This window comes from Vulpes vulpes, chromosome 7, assembly GCF_048418805.1.
Source record: "Vulpes vulpes isolate BD-2025 chromosome 7, VulVul3, whole genome shotgun sequence".
NCBI classification, from domain to species: Eukaryota; Metazoa; Chordata; class Mammalia; order Carnivora; family Canidae; genus Vulpes; species Vulpes vulpes.
The window spans coordinates 30,615,434-30,635,545 of NC_132786.1; the positions used below are offsets into that span (position 1 = coordinate 30,615,434).

Sequence of the window (20,112 nt, forward strand, 5' to 3'; positions counted from 1 at the left end):
TAAAATATGACTTGAAAATATGTGAAACACTATTAATATACCTAAAACAAATTATCAACAACAGTAGACAATTTTAACACATCTCTCTTAGGAAATAATAGAAAGAGAGTAAAAAATGTTATAGATTTCAAAAACACTGGTAACAAACTTGACAAGTTTGCAAAACACAAACAAAATACAACAATTGCAAATAACACATTTTTTAGTTCATATGGAGCATTCACCAAAATAGACCATAGGTGGACCATAAACAAAACAATAATTTCAAAGGTTTGAAATTGTTAATGTATATTCTCTGAACATGATTGAATTAACATGATTGAAGAAATACGAAATGATTAAGCCAAAAACATGCAAATATTTGGAAGTTAACACATTTCTAAGTAACCCATAATGCAGAGATCAAAGTGAAAATTAGAAAATGTTTGACCTGAAGAATAATAAAAATACAATATATCAAAATTAATAAAATGAAGCTAAACAAGTTTATAGAACAAATTTATACTTTTAAAGGGATTATAAAAGGTTTAAAATGAATGATCTATACTCTACTTCCAGAAGCTAGGAAAAGAGCAAATAAAAAAAAATCAATGAAATAGAAAACAGAGATGCAATAAAGAAAAAATAAGACAAGAGGTAGTCTGAAGAGGTTAATAGATTATTGTTATGTTATCAAGACCGATTAGAAGAGAACAAGTATCACCATGATCAGTAATGAAAGAAGGGACATAACTATAGACACTAAAAAAGGTGTTTAAGAACAACTTTATGACAAAAGATTGACCACTAAATGAAAAAGATAAACTCCTTTAAGATTACAGTATTTGAAAAAAAAAAAAACTATTGCAAGAATAAATGAATAATCTGAATAGTCCTCTGTTAAAGAAATTGAATCCATAATTAAAGATCTACTCACAAAGAAAACTCCAGCTTCATTAGTGAATTTTGCCAAATATTTAATTGGAAAACTAAACAATTTCATACAAACTTTTAGAAAATGGAAAATGACAGAACCTTTTCCTAACTCAGTTTATTAACCTTGTCACCAAACTCTGATAGGGATTAAACTTTGCCCCTAAGTTCCAAGCCCAAGCTCTCTGGGTCCTCCAGTCTTCTGGGATTCACCCTGTGGATCACCTCACTAATGAACAAGGGAAAGGTGGCGGGTAAAACAAGATTCCTGGACAGTAACGTGTAGTCCTCAAAATGAACACAGCTTCCCTCAGAAGCCTGGACTGCAGTTGTGGCAAAGGCAAGGTAAGCAAATATCTGGATTAACTGAGATCTCTATGCAGCCAGACAAGTCCAGTGAGAAGTACCAGGAAGAGGAACATGGACTACCATCCAGAGCTCTTCCTGAGAAAAAGCAGTTGATGCAAACTCCCAGCATCTGGGGCCCCAGGCAAGTAAGTGGGAATGAGTGGTGGGAGAGCTGTGAAAAAGAGCTCAGGGAGGCTGGGTGGGATGGAGATGCTTGAGTTGAAATGAGTATCTTCAGTTAAGGACCCTGAAATGAGAGAACTGCAGCCTCAGGGGTAGAGGAAGAAAGAAAAACAGATGCACTTGCAAATAGTTCCACACTCCAGTTTATTGTTTCCTTCAACTGTGACCATGGGGAGGAAAGGTGGAATTTTCATTTCTCAATGAAACACTTCATAATATCCATTGTCTTCTGAAGGAATTACTAGTTACTATGGAAGAAGAAAAAGACACATATGATTAAGGTACTGACAGCAAATAAATTACATTCCACTGCAAAATATACAAACAACAGGGGGTACTGCCAAGCAAAAAATTCATGTCAGAAAAAATAATTCTAGAAAAACGTTCTGCAATTTTGCTTGTGAAATTATTTGGCTGTGAGTAATGTTAATGCTACAATTTTCTGAGATTTCTGGGGAAGAATCTTATTTAATCAGATATATTTGCAAATGAGAAAATCTTACGTTTTTCCACATATAATGAAATGTTTATGAATAAAACAGTCAAGTCTTTTGCAATTTTCTAGAAATCTAAATATATATTAATTTCATGTTTTCCATATGTTGGAGCCAATCTGGTTTTTCATGTTGTAATCAGTGTTTTATTTTTGGCAGTTGGAAACTCATAGGCCTTAAATATTGTGCCTAATGTATAAAGTGGCCCTGATTTTGAATTTATTTTATGGGCAAATTTACATATCTTATATTTTATTAGATTCAACTCTTCAATTCCATTCTATCCACAAGAGCAAGTTCCCAACAGATTTATGAGAACTTTACTAAACTGAAAAAAAGACTAAGTAAATAAATACTCATTAATAATAAGATTAGTAAAGATTAATATGTTGTTTCTGATGTAGTACTTTACTAACTCATCTACCCAATAAATACCTAGGAATTAATTGTAGATTATGAATTTCATTTCTATTTCAAACATACTTATTTTAAGAGACAGTTCCTAATGTACTTACCTACTATTATGTGTTTGGGTGCTTTCCTGTGATTTAGATCTAAATACATAAGGAAATAATACTTTTAGTGTCATAAGATACAATTCAGTAAAGTTATTTTATATTTTTAATGGAAGTTTCTTCCTCTTTCCCTTCAAAAGAGTAGTAAGAAAGAAATATCTGCCAAATGTCTATGTTTATACTATTTATTACCAAAGTCAAACTCTTGGGACTCTTTTCTAATTTTCATATTTCTGGATTTATCTTTGATCCTCTAACCAAAAGAATTAGAGAAAAAAGATAAATTGAAGACCAATTAGGTGAGGTTTATTGATAGAGAAAATAATATAGATGGTAAGATTAGTGAGATAATTTAGTGACAAGTGATATAATTTTACCCTTTCCCATCCTTTCCTTACCTCTGCTATTTTATATCTTCAGAACTTAAAGCAGATTTTTCCTACTACTCTGACTATAAAACATACTTTTTAAATATACACTTGGCCCTTGAACAACTCAGGGGTTAAGGTTGTTAACCCCCCCCACAGTCAAAATCCACCTATAACACTTGGACTCCCCCGCCCCCCTTAATAGTATACTGTTGACTGGAAGCCTTACTGATAGCATGAATAGTCAACACATGTTTCATTTCATATTCTATATCTATTATGTACTGTATTCTTATAATTAAGTGTGTTTATGACCCGATCCCTTTGACAAACTCCTCCTAACTGACTTGAATTTACTCAGTTTTTCCTGAAGTTGTGGATGCAAATGTAATCTAAACAGAACACATTTCCCTTTATGTGTCTCATCATAAAGGATGTAAAAATGCTCTGCTTTTGAGTTAGTTCCACAAAATAATTCAGATATCTTGTCACATTAGATTTAACTAGTTTTTCCTATGTGTCAAAAAAGTAGGCAATCAATAAAAATTTAGCCAACTGAAGAAAAAACTGAGTTAATAAATACTCATTCTTAGAATGGAAAATATTAATAAATCATTTTTAGGGCTCTATCCATTGTGGCTGCTCAAAAAATATTAAGCAATTATTTATTTGTTCATTCATATTTTTAAGACACACTTACTTATGAGAAATACTTCCTAAATTACTTACCTGCTGGTATATGTTTGAGCACTACTTTCTGACTTGGATCTAAACAAAAATAGACATAAACAATGTCTAACAGTTATATTAAAAAAACTTGCCTACATTAAGAATTAAGATCAGGCCATTTTATAACAAAACTAACTTTTAACACTTGGGACATGCAAATAAGTAATATTCTTACTTACCCAACACCAAGTGCAACATACAATGCAAAATTTAAATTCTCCAGTGGGGAAAAGTATCAAGATAGCAGAGATGCATTTTTCTTCTTTATTACTTCTAAGTACAATATGTAAGTTTGACTATGAATGCCTAAATTTGTCAGTAGGCTCTAAGTTACCTTTTTAAACTCATTGATATGTAAATTGCCACATTTTGCAAATTAAAACACATTTATTTACTTCTGGGCAATCTGAGTGAAGTGACAGGAAAAAATTCCCCTTTCTATTCTGTAAGTAAAGCTTTCCCTTTTTATTCCACAGAAAAGCTAGAGAAGATAGCACAAAAATTTAATACCCAATGGAGATTGACAGCCAGAAAGGCTTTTCTTTCTGTCAGTAAAAAATCAAGAAACTAGAAGTCCAGAGGGAAAACATGAGCAAAAGCTGAATGACTACAAGAGAATATGAATTACACCCTAAGAGACATGGTTTTACTAACCCTAGCTTGGAAGAAGTTGAAGGCACAGACATTTAGGTTAGAAAGCTAGAACAAACCTCAGGACTCATAGTCCTAAATGGGAATAATGAAAGTTATGGCCACTGGGAATGCAACAGGTAAGTCGTCTTAGCCATGTGGATTGGAAAAGATCACCCAGAGATGTAAAAGCTCAGGCCTGCACTATATGTATAGGCACAGGACCTCAATTTCTTAATTCTACTACCCATGAATTTGAACCAGTAAGTATAGAAAATATTGAAACATTCATGCTCCAAGACAGGCAAGTCTTAAACATTCCCCTCTTCCTAATGTATGCCAACAACTCAAAGCATGCAGAATTCCCATGAGACCAATCATTGCTCCTGAGAATGGCACTGCTTACAAGTCTAAATTACAAACTACTGTGTGTTAAATGCCCATAGCCCCACATCATAGCACAACAGAACCAAAATCCACCCATTAAGATCAATGGACAATATAAAAAAGCTTTAATAGAAATGTTTAGGATCTCCATAATGATCAGGATGGGAATAGGCAAGAAAAGGATAACTGTTAAGAGAATAAATGATTTGGAAACTAATATGAAGAAATCATTGCAAGAAAAAGAGGTAAAAAAGTATAGTATATAAACAGCCCAGTTAGGAAACATGGAAGCTGGGACACCTAGGTGCCTCAGTGAGTGGTTGAGCATCTGCCTTCGGCCCAGGGCAAAATCCTGGAGTTCCGGGATCAGGTCCCACATTGAGCTCCCTGTATGGAGCCTGCTTCTCTCTCTGCCTGTGTCTCTGCCTCTCTCTCTGTGTCTCATGAATAAATAAATAAAGAGATAAGGACTGGATTTTTTTTTCCAGAATTAATGACCTGAATGCTGTTATCTAGACTATTAAATCCAGACCAGTATCAATAAAAACAAATTATATCAGGACATATAATAAAATTCAGGACAACAAGGAAATCTTAGAAGACATTTGGAGAAAATGTACATTAATTGGAAAGGAATTAAGAAATAAATTAGATTCACAACTGAGGTCTCATCAGTGACAGTAAATGTCATCTTACAATAGAACACTTTAAAAGACTTGTGGAAAGTGGCTCTCAGCTAGAAGAGCATAACCATCTAAGTTATCTTACAAAGATGAGTGCGAAAAAAAGACATATCCAGGCATTTAACACAAAATGCTTATCACTACAGACACTAATTGAAACTAAAAGGGTTGTACTTCAGGAAAAAGGAAATTGAAATTAAAATGAGAAAATAGGTTCAAGAATGAATGAAGAAACTAATTGATAAATATATTGTTAAATCCTAGTAAATATTTAATTAATATAATAACAACCATGACTAGAGGAAGGGAAGTCATGTAGATAAAGAACTGAGAAATTAAGTCAAATGACAGGGCAGCCCGGGTGGCTCAGCAGTTTAGCGCCACCTTCTGTCCAGGGTGTGATCCTGGAGACCCCGGATCAAGTCCCACGTCTGGCTCCCTGCTTGGAGCTGGCTTCTCCCTCTCCCTATCTCTATATCTCTCATGAATAAATAAAAAAAATCTTTAAAAAAAAATAAAAGTCAAATGACAATATGTGAGGGATTAATAATTGGGTTTTGCTATTAAATGTTCTAAAACCCTTCTATTGTTTAGGGAAAGATGGAAAATATTAACTGAATTGAAATATTTAAAAATTAATTATGCTTAAGTGGCATTAATATAACCAAACTGAGAGTCACTCCTCTCTGCATTCCTTGACTTCAACCACCTTTCCCACTAACTTTTCACCAGATAAAAATCATTCCAGAGAATAAATGACCTGAACATGTGGATGCTATGTTTGTAAAACACAGCAACAGAATCAAATGACATCATTATTAAAACTTAAGTGAATAATTATCCTAAAACTGTTTCCCTAGTGCATATCAAGCCCAAAGGTTAGACCAGTGGATTAACATCCAAAATTATACTACTCCAACAGAAATGTATATTTTCCTATAATTCATGCTATCATCCCCTACTCAGTGTAGGTAAATAGTGGCCCCAGGAGAGATCAATTGCATTAATAAGTTTTTAGGATATGAGAAAAGAAATGAGAGCAGTTATAACATTATAGATATATGGATGTGTATGTGTGTTTGTGTGTGTGTGTGTGTGTATGTGCTTTGTGTTTGTAAGTTTTTTTGTTTGTCTGTGGGCAGGGGGCAAGTAGGAGATTAAAAGCATTCATTCATTCATTCATTCATTCATTCAGCAAATATTTTTTGAGCACTTACCATAAGCTAAGAACTCTACTACATGCTGGCTATACAATGCTGAGCAAGATAATGGCTTTTATTTTCTAAGGTAACCTGGACATATAATAAGACATATATCCAAGGTTAGGAAAAGTAACTGAGACTTGTTGTGTTTGAGTACCATATGAGAACTCCTTGACACAAAGAGGACATATTATTATCATTATTATTATTAAATGAAAATCAATTTTTTAAGTTTGGTGATGGTAACTCATGACTTCAAAGTGTCATTATAAAGAGAAGATCATAACAATAAAAGAAGATAAGAAAAAGGCATTCTTATTGAAAAGGAAGCCCTCTTCTGGAATAAGACAAATTATACAACCATGTTCTACAGCCTAGAAAATTTACTCTATATATTTAGAAGTGTTTTAGACTAGCAATGGACTTCAAAGAATGTATAAGGAATAATACCAGCCTCCCTTAAGTCAGAGAGGAGTGAAAACTCCTAAACATTTTATATCCGCAGACAGACTCTAAACCCAAAAATGATAGATGTGGGAATCTAAATACTTACAGTTTTATTATACAGAAATATTCACCTTTCAGGAAATGGACAGTAATCTAATTAAACTACTTTGTGATACTGAGAGGCTATGGAAGATACAGAATTATTTTTTTTTTCTGATGTTTCTCCTCAGCAAAGTTTTCTTAAATGACCAGAGTAAGCATTCACTCAGTTGTTCATGAGCATACATATTGAATTTCTAGTTGTAAAGTCTCCAAATACAGAAGTAAACTTCCCCATTTATGAGTTAGCTCCATAATCATTTCACCAATTACTTATTCTTTTGTTTCCAAAAATTAAACTCCTAACATACATTAACAAACTGAAAGAAAGAAGACATTGATTTTTCTAGACAAATCGTCATTAGTTACTAGACTGGCAAATACTAATAGGTTATTTTTTGGTGTAGTACCATACCAATTATTACTGTTCAATACATAGCAATTTATTGTTGATTGTCAATTTGTTCATCTTATTTCAAACATATACTTATTTTAAGAAATACATCCTAATTTACTTACCTGACTGTATCTGTTTGGCTGCTGCTTTCTGATCTGGATCTAAATGAGAAGGTAAGTAATGCTTCCAAGTTAATGCTAAAAAAAATTTGTCTCCATAACAAATGAATGTCAGACTATCTTGTGATCTGCATTAACTCTTTTATACCACTAATTACCAGTAATGAATAATTTTAAAAGATTACTGAATTAGGGCATACAGATAAATAATATCCTAATTTACACATGTACCAAGTCCATAAAGAACATAAATTTCAAATCTCCAATAAGGAAAGGGGCAAGAAAAAGGATTAATTTTTCTCCTTATTACTTGTTTGTGAATATATGTTTGATTTTGAATGCCTAATTCTGGCCTCAGGTTCCAATCTAATGCTTTACCCACAGAAAAATTATTATAGGTCATGATTTAAAACCCTCACTGACTTCTGGACAATCAGGCAGACTGGGCTGACAGGGTAGTTTTCCGCCATCCATCCCACACAGAGAAATAGTAAAAGCAAAACAAAACAAAACAAAATACTAAACAAAATTTAAGAGAAGAAATGGAAATTTCCAATGATAGTTTTAAAAAGAAAGGAAATTGAAAGCGTGAAAGATAAATTAGAAGTAAGTCAATCAGAGAAGGACAAACATTATATGGTTTCATTCATATGGGGAATATAAGAAATAGTGAAAGGGATTAAAGGGGAAAGGAGAGAAAATGAGTGGGAAATATCAGAGAGGAAGACAAAACATGAGAGACTCCTAACTCTGGAAAATGAACAAGGGGTAGTAGAAGGGGAGGTAGGTGGGGGGACTGGGTGACGGGGTGATGGGCATTGGGGGGGGGCACTTGATGGGATGAGCACTGGGTGTTATACTATATGTTGGCAAATTGAACTCTAATAAAAAATATACCAAAAAATGAGAAAAAAAAAAAAAGAAAGCTGAATGACTCCAGAACTATGTGAATTAGTCATCCACGTTAACCTATAAGAAGTTGAGACCTCCTGGAAAGCTGGAACAGACTTCCTTCTCTAAACCTGGAAGTCAAAAAAGGCAGATAGTAAAGTTCTTACCATTAATCATTGGGATGCAGCAGGGAAATTACTTCAGATGTATAGACAGAAAAGGATATCCTAGAGACACAGAAACCCTAAGTGCTTAAAATGGCTTAGCAATATGGATGGAATAAATATCACATAGAGAAACAGGAACCTCAAGCCTTACCAAATTTAGGTTAGGATACCAGTCCATGCTTCCCATGATTTCTAGATCTCCAGGTGTCACAAGTGTAATTATGACTTAGGAGGGTAACACATGAAATAATCTCCAGAAGGAAGATTCTACAAAGCAGGATACACAGAAATCTCATGAGATAATCACCATTGCTTAAGGTGGCCTTGCAATCAAAGAAAAAAGCCACTAAGAGTCCACAGCTGAAGAAAAGTAAAGATTTCATTTACAAAAAAAAAAAAAAAAAAAATCCAAAATTGAAGAAAGTTTTGTGTCTTTTCACTGAAAGAAAATAATGAGTCTGGTTCATGAGTTAAGAAAAAAATCTCACGGGGATCCCTGGGTGGCTCAGCGGTTTAGTGCCTGCCTTTGGCCCAGGGCGCGATCCTGGAGTCTCGGGATCGAGTCCTGCGTTGGGCTCCCGGTGTGGAACCTGCTTCTCCCTCTGCGTCTCTGCCTCTCTCTCATAAATAAATAAATAAATAAATAAATAAATAAATAAATAAATCTTAAAGAATAAAAAAAGAAAGAAAAAAATCTCTACCAGAATATATTTTAATGAAATAATAACTCTAGGAATAAGAAAAAAATATAGAGGTTTGTTAGGCAGAATTCTAGAGATCGCTTCCTAAGAACTCCATTCCTTGGTTATTCAAGCACTCTTCTAAGTACTTAAAAGGTTTTACAAGTGCAATTACAGCTGCAAATCAATTGACCTTAAAATACAAAGATTTGTCCAACCCAATCAGATGAGCCCATCAAAAGTAGAATATTCTGATGCTGTCAGAAAAGGAATTAAGAGAGAGTCAAAGCCTAATAAATGCACTTTTTTTCCTTGAAAATGAAGGGAGGTACATGAAAAACAATGCAGGCAGGTTCTGTGGGTAGGAAGGAGCCCCTACCAGACAGCCAGTAAGGAAATAGGTAGCTCAGATCCATTGTTCCAAGAAATTAGATTCTGCTTACAACCTGAATGAGCTAGGAACATAGCCTGGCCTTCAGGCCTTCTGGTCAGCCTGTGACAACCCAGTCAAATCCACCCGATTTCTCTTTTTCTTCCTTCCTTCCTTCCTTCCTTCCTTCCTTCCTTCCTTCCTTCCTTTCTATTTTATCTATTTATTTAGAGAGAGAAAGGGAGAGCTTCCACTTCCTCATGAATGCATATGCAAGAGTAGGTAGGGATAGAGAAAGAGAGAAAAAAATTTCAAGGAGACTCCCTGCTGAGTGCAGAGCCTAACTCAGAGGTAAATCTCATGACCCTGAGATCATGATTTGAGCCAAAATCAAGAGTTGGATGTTTAACTGACTAAGCCACTCATGCACCCAATCCACCTGGATTTCTAATTTACAGACCTTTGACAGAATAAATGAATATTGTTTTAAGTCATTACATGTGTGGTAATATGTTATAAAGCCATAGAAATACAAAGCCTACTACAGATTTTTAATTATTTTTCATTTAATTTAATAATCTTATTAATTATTCAGAAATAAATGAATAAACACACTAACAGAAAATTTATCATCATCATCAGTAAATGCCAAATTACACTGACATATCTTCAAATAGCTGAGGTAAAATTAACTCCCAATTTGAAGTCCACAGTATGTAGACTCACATTCAAGAGTAAAAATAAAATAAAGAAAATTTCAGGTGGATAAGATAACAGTTTACTACACAGAGATTCATTGATGGAAATTCTAAGAGATCAACTTGAACAGTGAACAAATAAAATGGCAAATATGTAGTGAAATCCTAGTATATTTTGACTAAATACAATAATGACAATGATAAGGATGACTTGTTTGCAGCAGGTTAAAATTCAGAAGTAACTAAATACCAAATAATAATAATAGACAAGAGTAAAGAAAAGATTATAGGGTTAAATAGACTAAGATCAGTAGGTTGTTAGAAGGCTGTAAGTGTTCGTTATATCTAAAATTCAAAAATTAACATTTAACTTTAATAAATAAATAATAATATAAGAATTCAATCATTTAAAAAATCACTAAAGTAATATAATTAGAATATATAATGACCAAATTAATAGAAAGAAGAGATAATGAAAGTACAATTGATATAACAGACAAGAAAATAGAAAAATAAAATATTGGCAAAGTATGGTGAAAAGAAAAAAAACTAAATGGTAGAATTCGATCTAAATATATCAGCAAACATAAGTGTATAAACGTATTAATTCACCTATTGAAAAACTCTTGAGATTATGTATTTTTAAAGTCCATTTGTTTAGTCCAGGTTGTTTTTAAAGAAACCAACTAATAAAAGGTTGAAACTAAAAGAACTCAAATGTTATATCATGTAAATCTAATAAATAGAATGTTCATAGAGCAGTTATAAAACAGTAAGGACTAAATTTATGGTTAAGAAACACTAGTGGGGACAAAATACTAACTAACAGCACAATTAGGTCAATATAACTAGTTCTTCCCAATCCATAATTATTATAGATTTTGCCTCAGCCTTGTCACATACAATCTATGAAATGTCAGGTATTTGCTTGTTTATTTACCCAAACAATACATGAATATAACCCAAGTTGGGTCACTTCTAGGCACTACCTAGCCTTTTTCTCTACTAATTATATACATCTTATCTTTTATTAGAGTTAGCTATTTTAGTCCTTGTTTCCTCAGAGTAGACTTCTAATAAACATTTATTAAATGAATAAAAGACTAATTTACTAGAAACTAAATCACTATATATTAGTAGCCTGGTTTTCAGTACATTACCAATTGCATCTGTTCAAGTGATATCCAAAAAGTGTGAATTAATTCATTCTTAACTTACAATATATGTGTTTTTAAGATACCTTCTAATTTACTCACCTGCTAGCAAATGTGTGAGTGCTGCCTTCTGAGCTGGATATAATAAAAAAAAAAAAAAAAGGAAAATAGTGCCTCATGTTAGTCCTAAGAAAGTCTTGTTCAATTGTATCAATAAAAGTCAGGGCATTTTATAAGCATTATTACCTCTTTTACAAGGCTAGTTACCAATAAAGAAAATAATGTTTTCTTTAACATAAACAAAGATGTTTTCTTTAAAATAAACAAAGATGGAAATAAATAATATTTTATTTACCCATTTATCTCATCCACAGAGTGCATATTTCAAATTCCACAGACATCAAAAAGGCACAGATTTACTTTTTTCCTTATCACTTCTGAACATAGAATACAAATTTGACCCTCAGTGCCTGATTCTGACCTTCATGCCCCAACTTTTAACTTTTATTTGTTGATTACATTTTGTGAATTTCAAAAACCCATACTGGCTTCAAGGCAATCTCGTAGAGTGAGTAGGCAGGGAAATTTCCCCTTTCTATTCCTCGTAACACAGAGGAGTGCTGAAAACAATAATACTAACATTGAATATGTAACTGAGTTTAACAATAAGACTTCTGGTGCTAATTAAAATGAAGAAACTAAGAGTTGAAATGGTAAAAAAGGAGCTAAAATTGAATCACTGCAAGGGCATTTAAACCAGTAATAACACCTTTCAGGCTAAAGATTTAATAGCTTCTCTTTAGAAGGAGTTAAGGTTCCAGGCCTTTGCATGTAGGGAAACTGTTATTTCCTTAATTAAACCTGAAAGCCATGAAGAGTCATACCACCCATGAAACACAGATAATTAAAATTCTGACCAATGACCTTTGGAATGCAGCAGAGAAATGAGGATATGTAGATGGGAAAAATAATGCATAACTGGGAGAAATAGGAATCCCAATCTTCCACAAAGTGTAATTTTTTTTTTTGCTTAACAAAAGAAGCATAAATGAAACAATCCACATGTATTTATCTTCAACACAAAACGTGTAGAATTCTCATAGGAAAATCATAAACATTGAAGACAAAAGAGTCTACGATTACAAACTGCTAAGAGTTAATGTGAACAGCCACAGCAAAACAATTAATTCACATACCAAAAAGCACAAATGATTTTTAAAAGTTTATATAAGAATATTTTAAATATCCATAGAGATTTTTACAAGAACAAAATCCATAAACCTAAAACAGAAACAGTGATGGCAGAAGAACTGGAGAAATGAAAGAGAACTCTAACACAACGTGAGATGTACATAACTACGAATGTGGTTACAAATCATAAAGGCGTATTTCCAATTCTGATCATAATAATGGAGTAACATACTCAGTTTACCCTCCTGCTTAATACAACTGAAAATCCAGACGAAATATGAAACAGTGGTTGAATAGTAGGCAGACAGGACATTGAATAGTAGGCAGCACAGGACAGTGATATCTGACAGAAAAGAATAAAAATGGTGAGACCTATGATTGACCCTTCTTACTGCCTGGTGGGAGTTTCCAGATCATCACACAGCCAGAGGCATGCAAGCAAAACCCAGAAATCTCCCTGAGTTGAACTAATAGAACTGGGGGTCTAGGGAGGGCAAGGCAGTTAGAATTCACAGAGAAAAATACAGGACAGGGAAAGAACTACACAAAGAGAACTCCTGAGATCTGAGGAGGGTCCCTGTTGAGTCTTCTGCAAAGTGCTGTTCGCTGAACACAAGTGAGGAAGCTACTTAAGCCAGTGAAAAATTATTTGAAATTGAACATATTTTGTGCTCACATAGGGACATGATATTTTAAAATATCATGTAATGGAGAATTGGGTAGAGTTACTCAAAAGGGGATTGGCCTCTGTAGTGTTGACTATTCTGATCCAACTTAACAAAAAATTAAAAACAATCATGTTACAAAACAAACAATCAGAAACAGTACTCTGCCACAGAGTTACAGAATTTGAATTACAGTTCAACGTCAGAAAGCCAATTCAGGGATCCCTGGGTGGCGCAGCGGTTTGGCGCCTGCCTTTGGCCCAGGGCGCCATCCTGGAGACCCGGGATCGAATCCCACATCAGGCTCCCGGTGCATGGAGCCTGCTTCTCCCTCTGCCTGTGTCTCTGCCTCTCTCTCTCTCTCTCTGTGTGACTATCATAAATAAATAGAAAAAATTTAAAAAAAAAGATTTAAAAAAAAAAAAAGCCAATTCAGAAACACAATTATAAAGCTACTGGTGGCTCTGGAAAAAGCATAAAGGATTCAAGAGACTTCATGACTGCAGAATTCAGATCTAATCAGGCTGAAATTAAAAATCAATTAAATAAATGCAATCCAAAATGGAGGTCCTAAAGACGAGGGTTAACGAGGTAGAAGAAAGAGTGAGTGACATAGAAGACAAGTTGATTGGCAAGGAAGGAAGCTGAGGAAAAAAGAGAAAAACAATTAAAAGACTGTGGAAAAAGGTTCAGGGAAATAAATGACAGCCTCAGAAGGAAAAATCTATGTTTAATTGGGGTTCTAGAGGGCACGAGAGGGAGAGAGGACCAGAAAGCATATTCGAACAAATCATAGCTGAGAACTTCCCGAACTTGGGGAGGGAAACAGGCATTCAGATCCAGGAGAGAGATCCCCCGTAAAATCAATAAAAACCGTTAAACACCTTGACATTTAAGAGTGAAACTTGCAAATTTCAAAGATAAAGAGAAAATCTTTAAAGTAGCAAGAGACAAGAAATCCCTAATCTATATGGGGAGAACTATTAGATTAACATCAGACCTCTCCAGAGAGACCTGGCAGGCCAGAAAGGGCAGACAGGAAATATTCAGGATCCTAAATTGGAAGAAGAACATGCAGCCAGGAATACTTTATCCAGCAAGGCTGTCATTCAGAATAAAAGGAGAGATAAAGAGCTTCCAAGATTGGCAGAAACTGAAAGAATATGTGACCACCAAGCCAGCTCTGCAAGAAATATTAAGGGGGACTCTGTAAAAGAAAGAGGAAGCCCAAAGAAATAATCCACAAAAACAGGAACTATTGAATAGGTATTATGATGACACTAAATTCATATCTTTCAATAGTTGCTCTTAATGTGAATGGGCTAAATGATCCCATCAAAGGATGCAGGGTTTCAGACTGGATAAAAAAGCAAGACCCACCTATTTGCTGCCTACAAGAGACTCATTTTAGACATAAGGACACCTATAGCCTGAAAATGAAAGGTTGAAGAATATTTACCATTCAAATGGTCCTCAAAAGGAAGGTGGGGTAGCAATCCTCATATCAGATAAATTAAAGTTTATCCCAAAGACTGTAGTAAGAGATGACGAGGGACACTATATCATACTTAAAGGATCTATCCAACAAGAAGACCCAACAATCATGAATATTTATGCCCCTAATGTGAGAGCTGCAAAATATATCAATCAATTAAAAAGTAAAAGTAAAGACATACTTAGACAATAATACACTAATAGTGGGAGTCTTCAACATGGCGCTTTCTGCAAATTATAAATCTCCTAAGCGCAACATCTCCAAAGAAACAAGAGCTTTAAATGATACACTGGACCAGATGGATTTCACAGATATTTACAAAACTTTACATCCAAACGCAACTGAATACACATTCTTCCCAAGTGCACATGGAACTTTCTCCAGAATAGACCACATACTGGGTCACAAATCAGGTCTTAACCGATACCAATAGATTGGGATTATCCCCTGCATATTTTCAGACCATAATGCTTTGAAACTTGAACTCAATCACAATAAGCAATTGGAAGAAACTCAAACACGTGGAGGTTAAAGAGCATCCTGCTGAAAGATGAAAGGGTCAACCAGTAAATTAGAGAAGAATTAAAAAGATTCATGGAAACTAATGAGAATGAAGATACAACCATTCAAAATCTTTGGGATACAGCAAAAGCAGTCCTAAGAGGGAATTACACTGCAATACAAGCATGTCTCAAAATATTGAAAAAAACTCAAATACACAAGCTAACCTTGCACCTAAAGAAACTGGAGAAAGAAGCAAATAAAACCTACACCAACCAGAATAAGAGACTTAAATAAAGATTCAAGCAGAACTCAATGAAATAGAGACCAGAAGAACTGTAGAACAGATCAACAAAACCAGGAGTTGGTTCTTTGAAAGAATTAATAAGATAGATAAACCATTAGCCAGCCTTACTAAAAAGAAAAAAGATTCAAGTTAGTAAAATCATGAATGAAAGAGAAGAGTTCACAACCAATACCAAGGAAATACAAATGATTTTAAAAACACATTATGACCAGCTATACGCCAATAAATTAGGCAATCTAGAAGAAATGGATGCAATTCTGGAAAACCACAAACTACCAAAACTGGAACAGGAAGAATAAGAAAACCTGAACAGGCCAATAACCAAGGAGGACATTGAAGTAGTCATCAAAAACCTCCCAAGACACAAATGTTCAGGGCCAGATGGCTTCCCAGGGGAATTCTATCAAACATTTAAAGAAGAAACAATGCCTATTCTACTAAAGCTGTTCTGAAAGATAGTGATGGAATACTTCCAAACTTGTTCTACGAGGCCAGCATCACCTTAATTCCAAAACAGACCAAGACCCCACCAAAAAGGAGAATTAGAGACGAATATCCGTGATGAATACAGATGCAAAAATTCTAAATAAGATGTTAGCCAATAGGATCCAACAGTACATTAAGACAGTACATTAAGAAGAATATTTACCATGACCAAGTGGGACTTATCCCTGAGATGAAAGGTTGGTTCAACACTCATAAAGCAATTAACATGATAAATCATATCAACAAGAGAAAAACAAGAAGCCTATGACCCTCTCAATAGATACAGAGAAAGGAAACTAACTAGGGGTGGTGGAAGGGGAGGTGGGCAGGGTGTAGGGGTGACTGGGTGATGGGCGTGAGGCGGGCACTTGAGGGGATGAGCACTGGGTGTTATTCTATATGTTGGCAAATTGAACACCAATACAAACTAAATTTATTTAAAAATTAAAAAATAATAATAATCTGGTCAGGTTGAAAAAAAATAGATGCAAGGAAAGCACTTGACAAAATGCAGTATCCATTCCTGATCAAAACTCTTCAGAGCGTAGGGTAGAGGGAACATTCCTCAGCATCTTAAAAGCCATCTATGAAAAGCCCACAGCAAATATCATTCTCAATGGGGAAACACTGGGAGCCTTTCCCCTAAGATCAGGAACTCGACAGGGATGTCCACTTTCACCACTGCTATTCAACATAGTACTAGAAGTCCTAGCCACAACAATCAGGCAACAAAAAGAAATAAAAGGCATTCAAATTGGCAAAGAAAAAAAAAAACAAATTGGCAAAGAAGCAAACTCTCCCTCTTCACAGATCACATGATACTGTACGTAGAAAACCCAAAAGACTCCCACCCCAAGATTGCTAGAACTCATAGCATTTCGGCAGTGTGGCAGGATACAAAACCAATGCCCAGAAATCAGTGGCATACCTATATACTAACAATGAGACTAAAGAAAGAGTAATTAAGGAGTGAATCCCATTTAAAATTGTACCCAAAAGCATAAGATTCCTAGTAATAAATTTGACCAAAGAGGCAAAGGATCTATACCCTAAAAGCTACAGAACACTTCTGAAAGAAATTGAGAAAGACACAAGATATGGAAAAATATCCCATGCTCATAGATTGGAAGAATTAATATTGTGAAAATGCAATTGCTACCCAGGGCAATTTACACGTTTAATGCAATCCCTATCAAAATACCATGGACTTTCTTCAGAGAGTTGGAACAAATCATCTTAAGATGTGTGTGGAATCAGAAAAGACCCTGAATAGCCAGGGAATATTGAAAAAGAAAACCAGAGCCAGGGGCATCACAATGCCAGATTTCAAGTTGTACTACAAAGCTGTGATCATCAAGGCAGTGTGGTACTGGCACAAAAACAGACACATGGATCAATGGAAACAGAATAGAAAACCCAGAAATGGGCCCTGAACTTTATGGTCAACTAATATTCAACAAAGGAGGAAAGACTATCCACTGGAAAAAAGACAGTCTCTTCAATAAACGGTGCTGGGAAAATTGGACATCCACATGCAGAAGAATGAAACTGGACCATTCTCTTACACCATACACAAAGATAAACTCAAAATGGATGAAAGATCTAAATGTGAGATAATAATCCATCAAAATCCTAGAGGAGAACACAGGCAACACCCTTTTTGAACTTTGCCACAGCAACTTCTTGCAAAAATACATGTGTGAAGGCAAAGGAAACAAAAACAAAAATGAATTATTGGGACTTAATCAAGATAAGAAGCTTTTGCACAGCAAAAGAAACAACACACTAAAAGACAACCTACAGAATGGGAGAAGATATTTGCAAATGACATATCAGATAAAAGGCTAGTATCCAAGATCTATAGAGAACTTATTAAACTCAACAGCAAAGAAACAAACAATCCAATCATTAAATAGGCATAAGACATGAACAGAAATCTCACCAAAGAAGACATAGACATGGCCAACAAGCACATGAGAAAATGCCTCGCATCACTTGCCACTAGGGAAATACAATATAAAGCACAATGACATAGCACCTCACACCAGTGAGAATGGGGAAAATTAATAAGACAAGAAACAACAAGTGTTGGAGAGGATGTGGAGAAAGGGGAACGCTCTTGCACTGTTGGTGCGAATGTGAACTGGTACAGCCACTCTGGAAAACTGTGTGGAGGTTCCTCAAAGAGTTAAAAATAGAGCCACCCTATGACCCAGTAATTGCACACTGCTGGGGATTTACCCCAAAGATACAGATGCAGTGAAATGGCAGGACACCTGCACCCTGATGTTTATAGCAGCAATGTCCACAATAGCCAAACTGTGGAAGGAGCCTTAGTGTCCATCAAAAAAAATGAATGGATAAGCAAGATGTGTCTATATATACAATGGAGTATTACTCAGCCATTAGAAATGACAAATATCCACCATTTGCTTCAACATGGATAGAACTGAAGAGTATTATGCTGAGTTAAGTAAGACAATCGGAGAAGTACTAACATTATATGGTCTCATTCATTTGGGGAATATAAAAAATAGTGAAAGGGAATAAAGGGGAAAGGAGAAAAAATGAGTGGGATATATCAGTGCGGGTGACAAAACATGAGAGACTCCTAACTCTGGGAAATGAACAAGGGGTAGTGGAAAGGGAGGTAGGCACGGGGATGGGATGACTGGGTGTTCGGCACTGAGGGGAGCACTTGACGGGATGAGCACTGGGTGTTATATGTTGGCAAATCAAACTCCAATAAAAAAATATTCCAAAAGAAAATAATCGTGTTAGAACAATTCAATATTCTTATGCAGAAAACAGCTACTCTATTCATACCTTTTAACCAATACAAACCTGAATTCAAATTGGATATAGGTCTATACGCAAAATCTAAAACTATAAAGCTTTTAGAAGAAACATAGAAGAATAATTTTATGAATTTTGGTTAGGCAAATATTTCTAGATACAAAATCAGTCATAATCTATAAAGAAATTCATACATTGGATTTCATAAAAATTTAAAGTTTTTGTTTTTTGAAAGAATAAAAAGATAAGCCTGAAACTACTCTTAGTCTACATATTTGCAATCCATATTTTTAATAAGGCATTTCCTATGTAAAGAACATTCAAAATACAATAGTAAGATAACAATCCATTTTTAAAATGACTACAAGACCTGAACAACTCAGTAATAAAAAGATAGGCCAATTTAAAAATGAGGCCTTTCAGCTGGAATTACCATCTTCTAGCAATTTGTCAAAATGACCAGCACAAAGGGAAAGAGGATTGGCACAAGCTCTACATTCTTTAGGCCTTTTAGAAAACATGGGTCATTCCTTTAGCCACATACATGTGAGCCTACAATTAAGATATAATAAACATCAAGGGAATGGGCACTGTTCAAAAAGGAATGTCCTACAAATGTTATCATGGCAAAACTGCAAGAGTCTATAATGTTACACATCCAGCTAAAATTAAGGGCAAGATCCATGCCAAGAGAATTAATGTACATAATGAGTATAGCAAGCATTCTAAAAGCCAAGATAGTTTCCTGAAACACATGAAGGAAAATGATCAGAAAAAGAAGGAAGCGCAAAAGAAAGGGTTCAGTTGAAGCACCAATTTGTTCCACCCAGAGAAGCATATTTTGTGAGATCCAAATGAAAGGAGCCTGAGTTGCTGGAACCCATTCCCTATAAATCATGACATAATAGGTACAAAAATAAATAAGTAAAAGACCTCTGAACTGTAAGTTAGTTAATTATTTAATTTTAAAGTAGGCAAAAGATTTGAACACACAGTTCTCAGAAAAAGAGGTACAGATGACAAATAACCCCATAAAACAACTGACAATATCATTAGTCATTAGAGAAATGCAAATTAAAACCACGAGATACCACTACATACTATCAGAATTGCTAAAATTGAAAAAATAAATATATTACCATACCAAGCATTGGCAAGAATGTGGAGGAACTAGAATTCTCACATATTAGTGGCTGGA

General features: G+C 34.7%; 1 protein-coding gene and 1 long non-coding RNA gene across 2 annotated transcripts in view; both read right to left on the reverse strand.

Moving 5' to 3' along the window:
• Window positions 1-931: 931 nt before the first annotated feature.
• LOC112916143 (uncharacterized) lies at window positions 932-7,602 on the reverse strand. The gene is made up of 4 exons (XR_003234264.2): window positions 7,517-7,602; window positions 3,550-3,588; window positions 2,453-2,491; window positions 932-1,691 (listed from the first exon to the last, which is right to left on the reverse strand). It is a non-coding gene; the product is annotated as an uncharacterized lncRNA (long non-coding RNA).
• A 3,522-nt stretch (window positions 7,603-11,124) lies between these two features.
• The window catches only part of LOC112916313 (disintegrin and metalloproteinase domain-containing protein 32), a 161,718-nt gene continuing 152,730 nt past the window's right edge, over window positions 11,125-20,112 (reverse strand). The window contains exon 17 of the mRNA XM_072763476.1: window positions 11,125-11,608. Within this exon, the coding sequence (XP_072619577.1) occupies window positions 11,579-11,608 (30 nt within the window). The 3' untranslated portion in view covers window positions 11,125-11,578. The remainder of the gene's footprint in view (window positions 11,609-20,112) is intronic.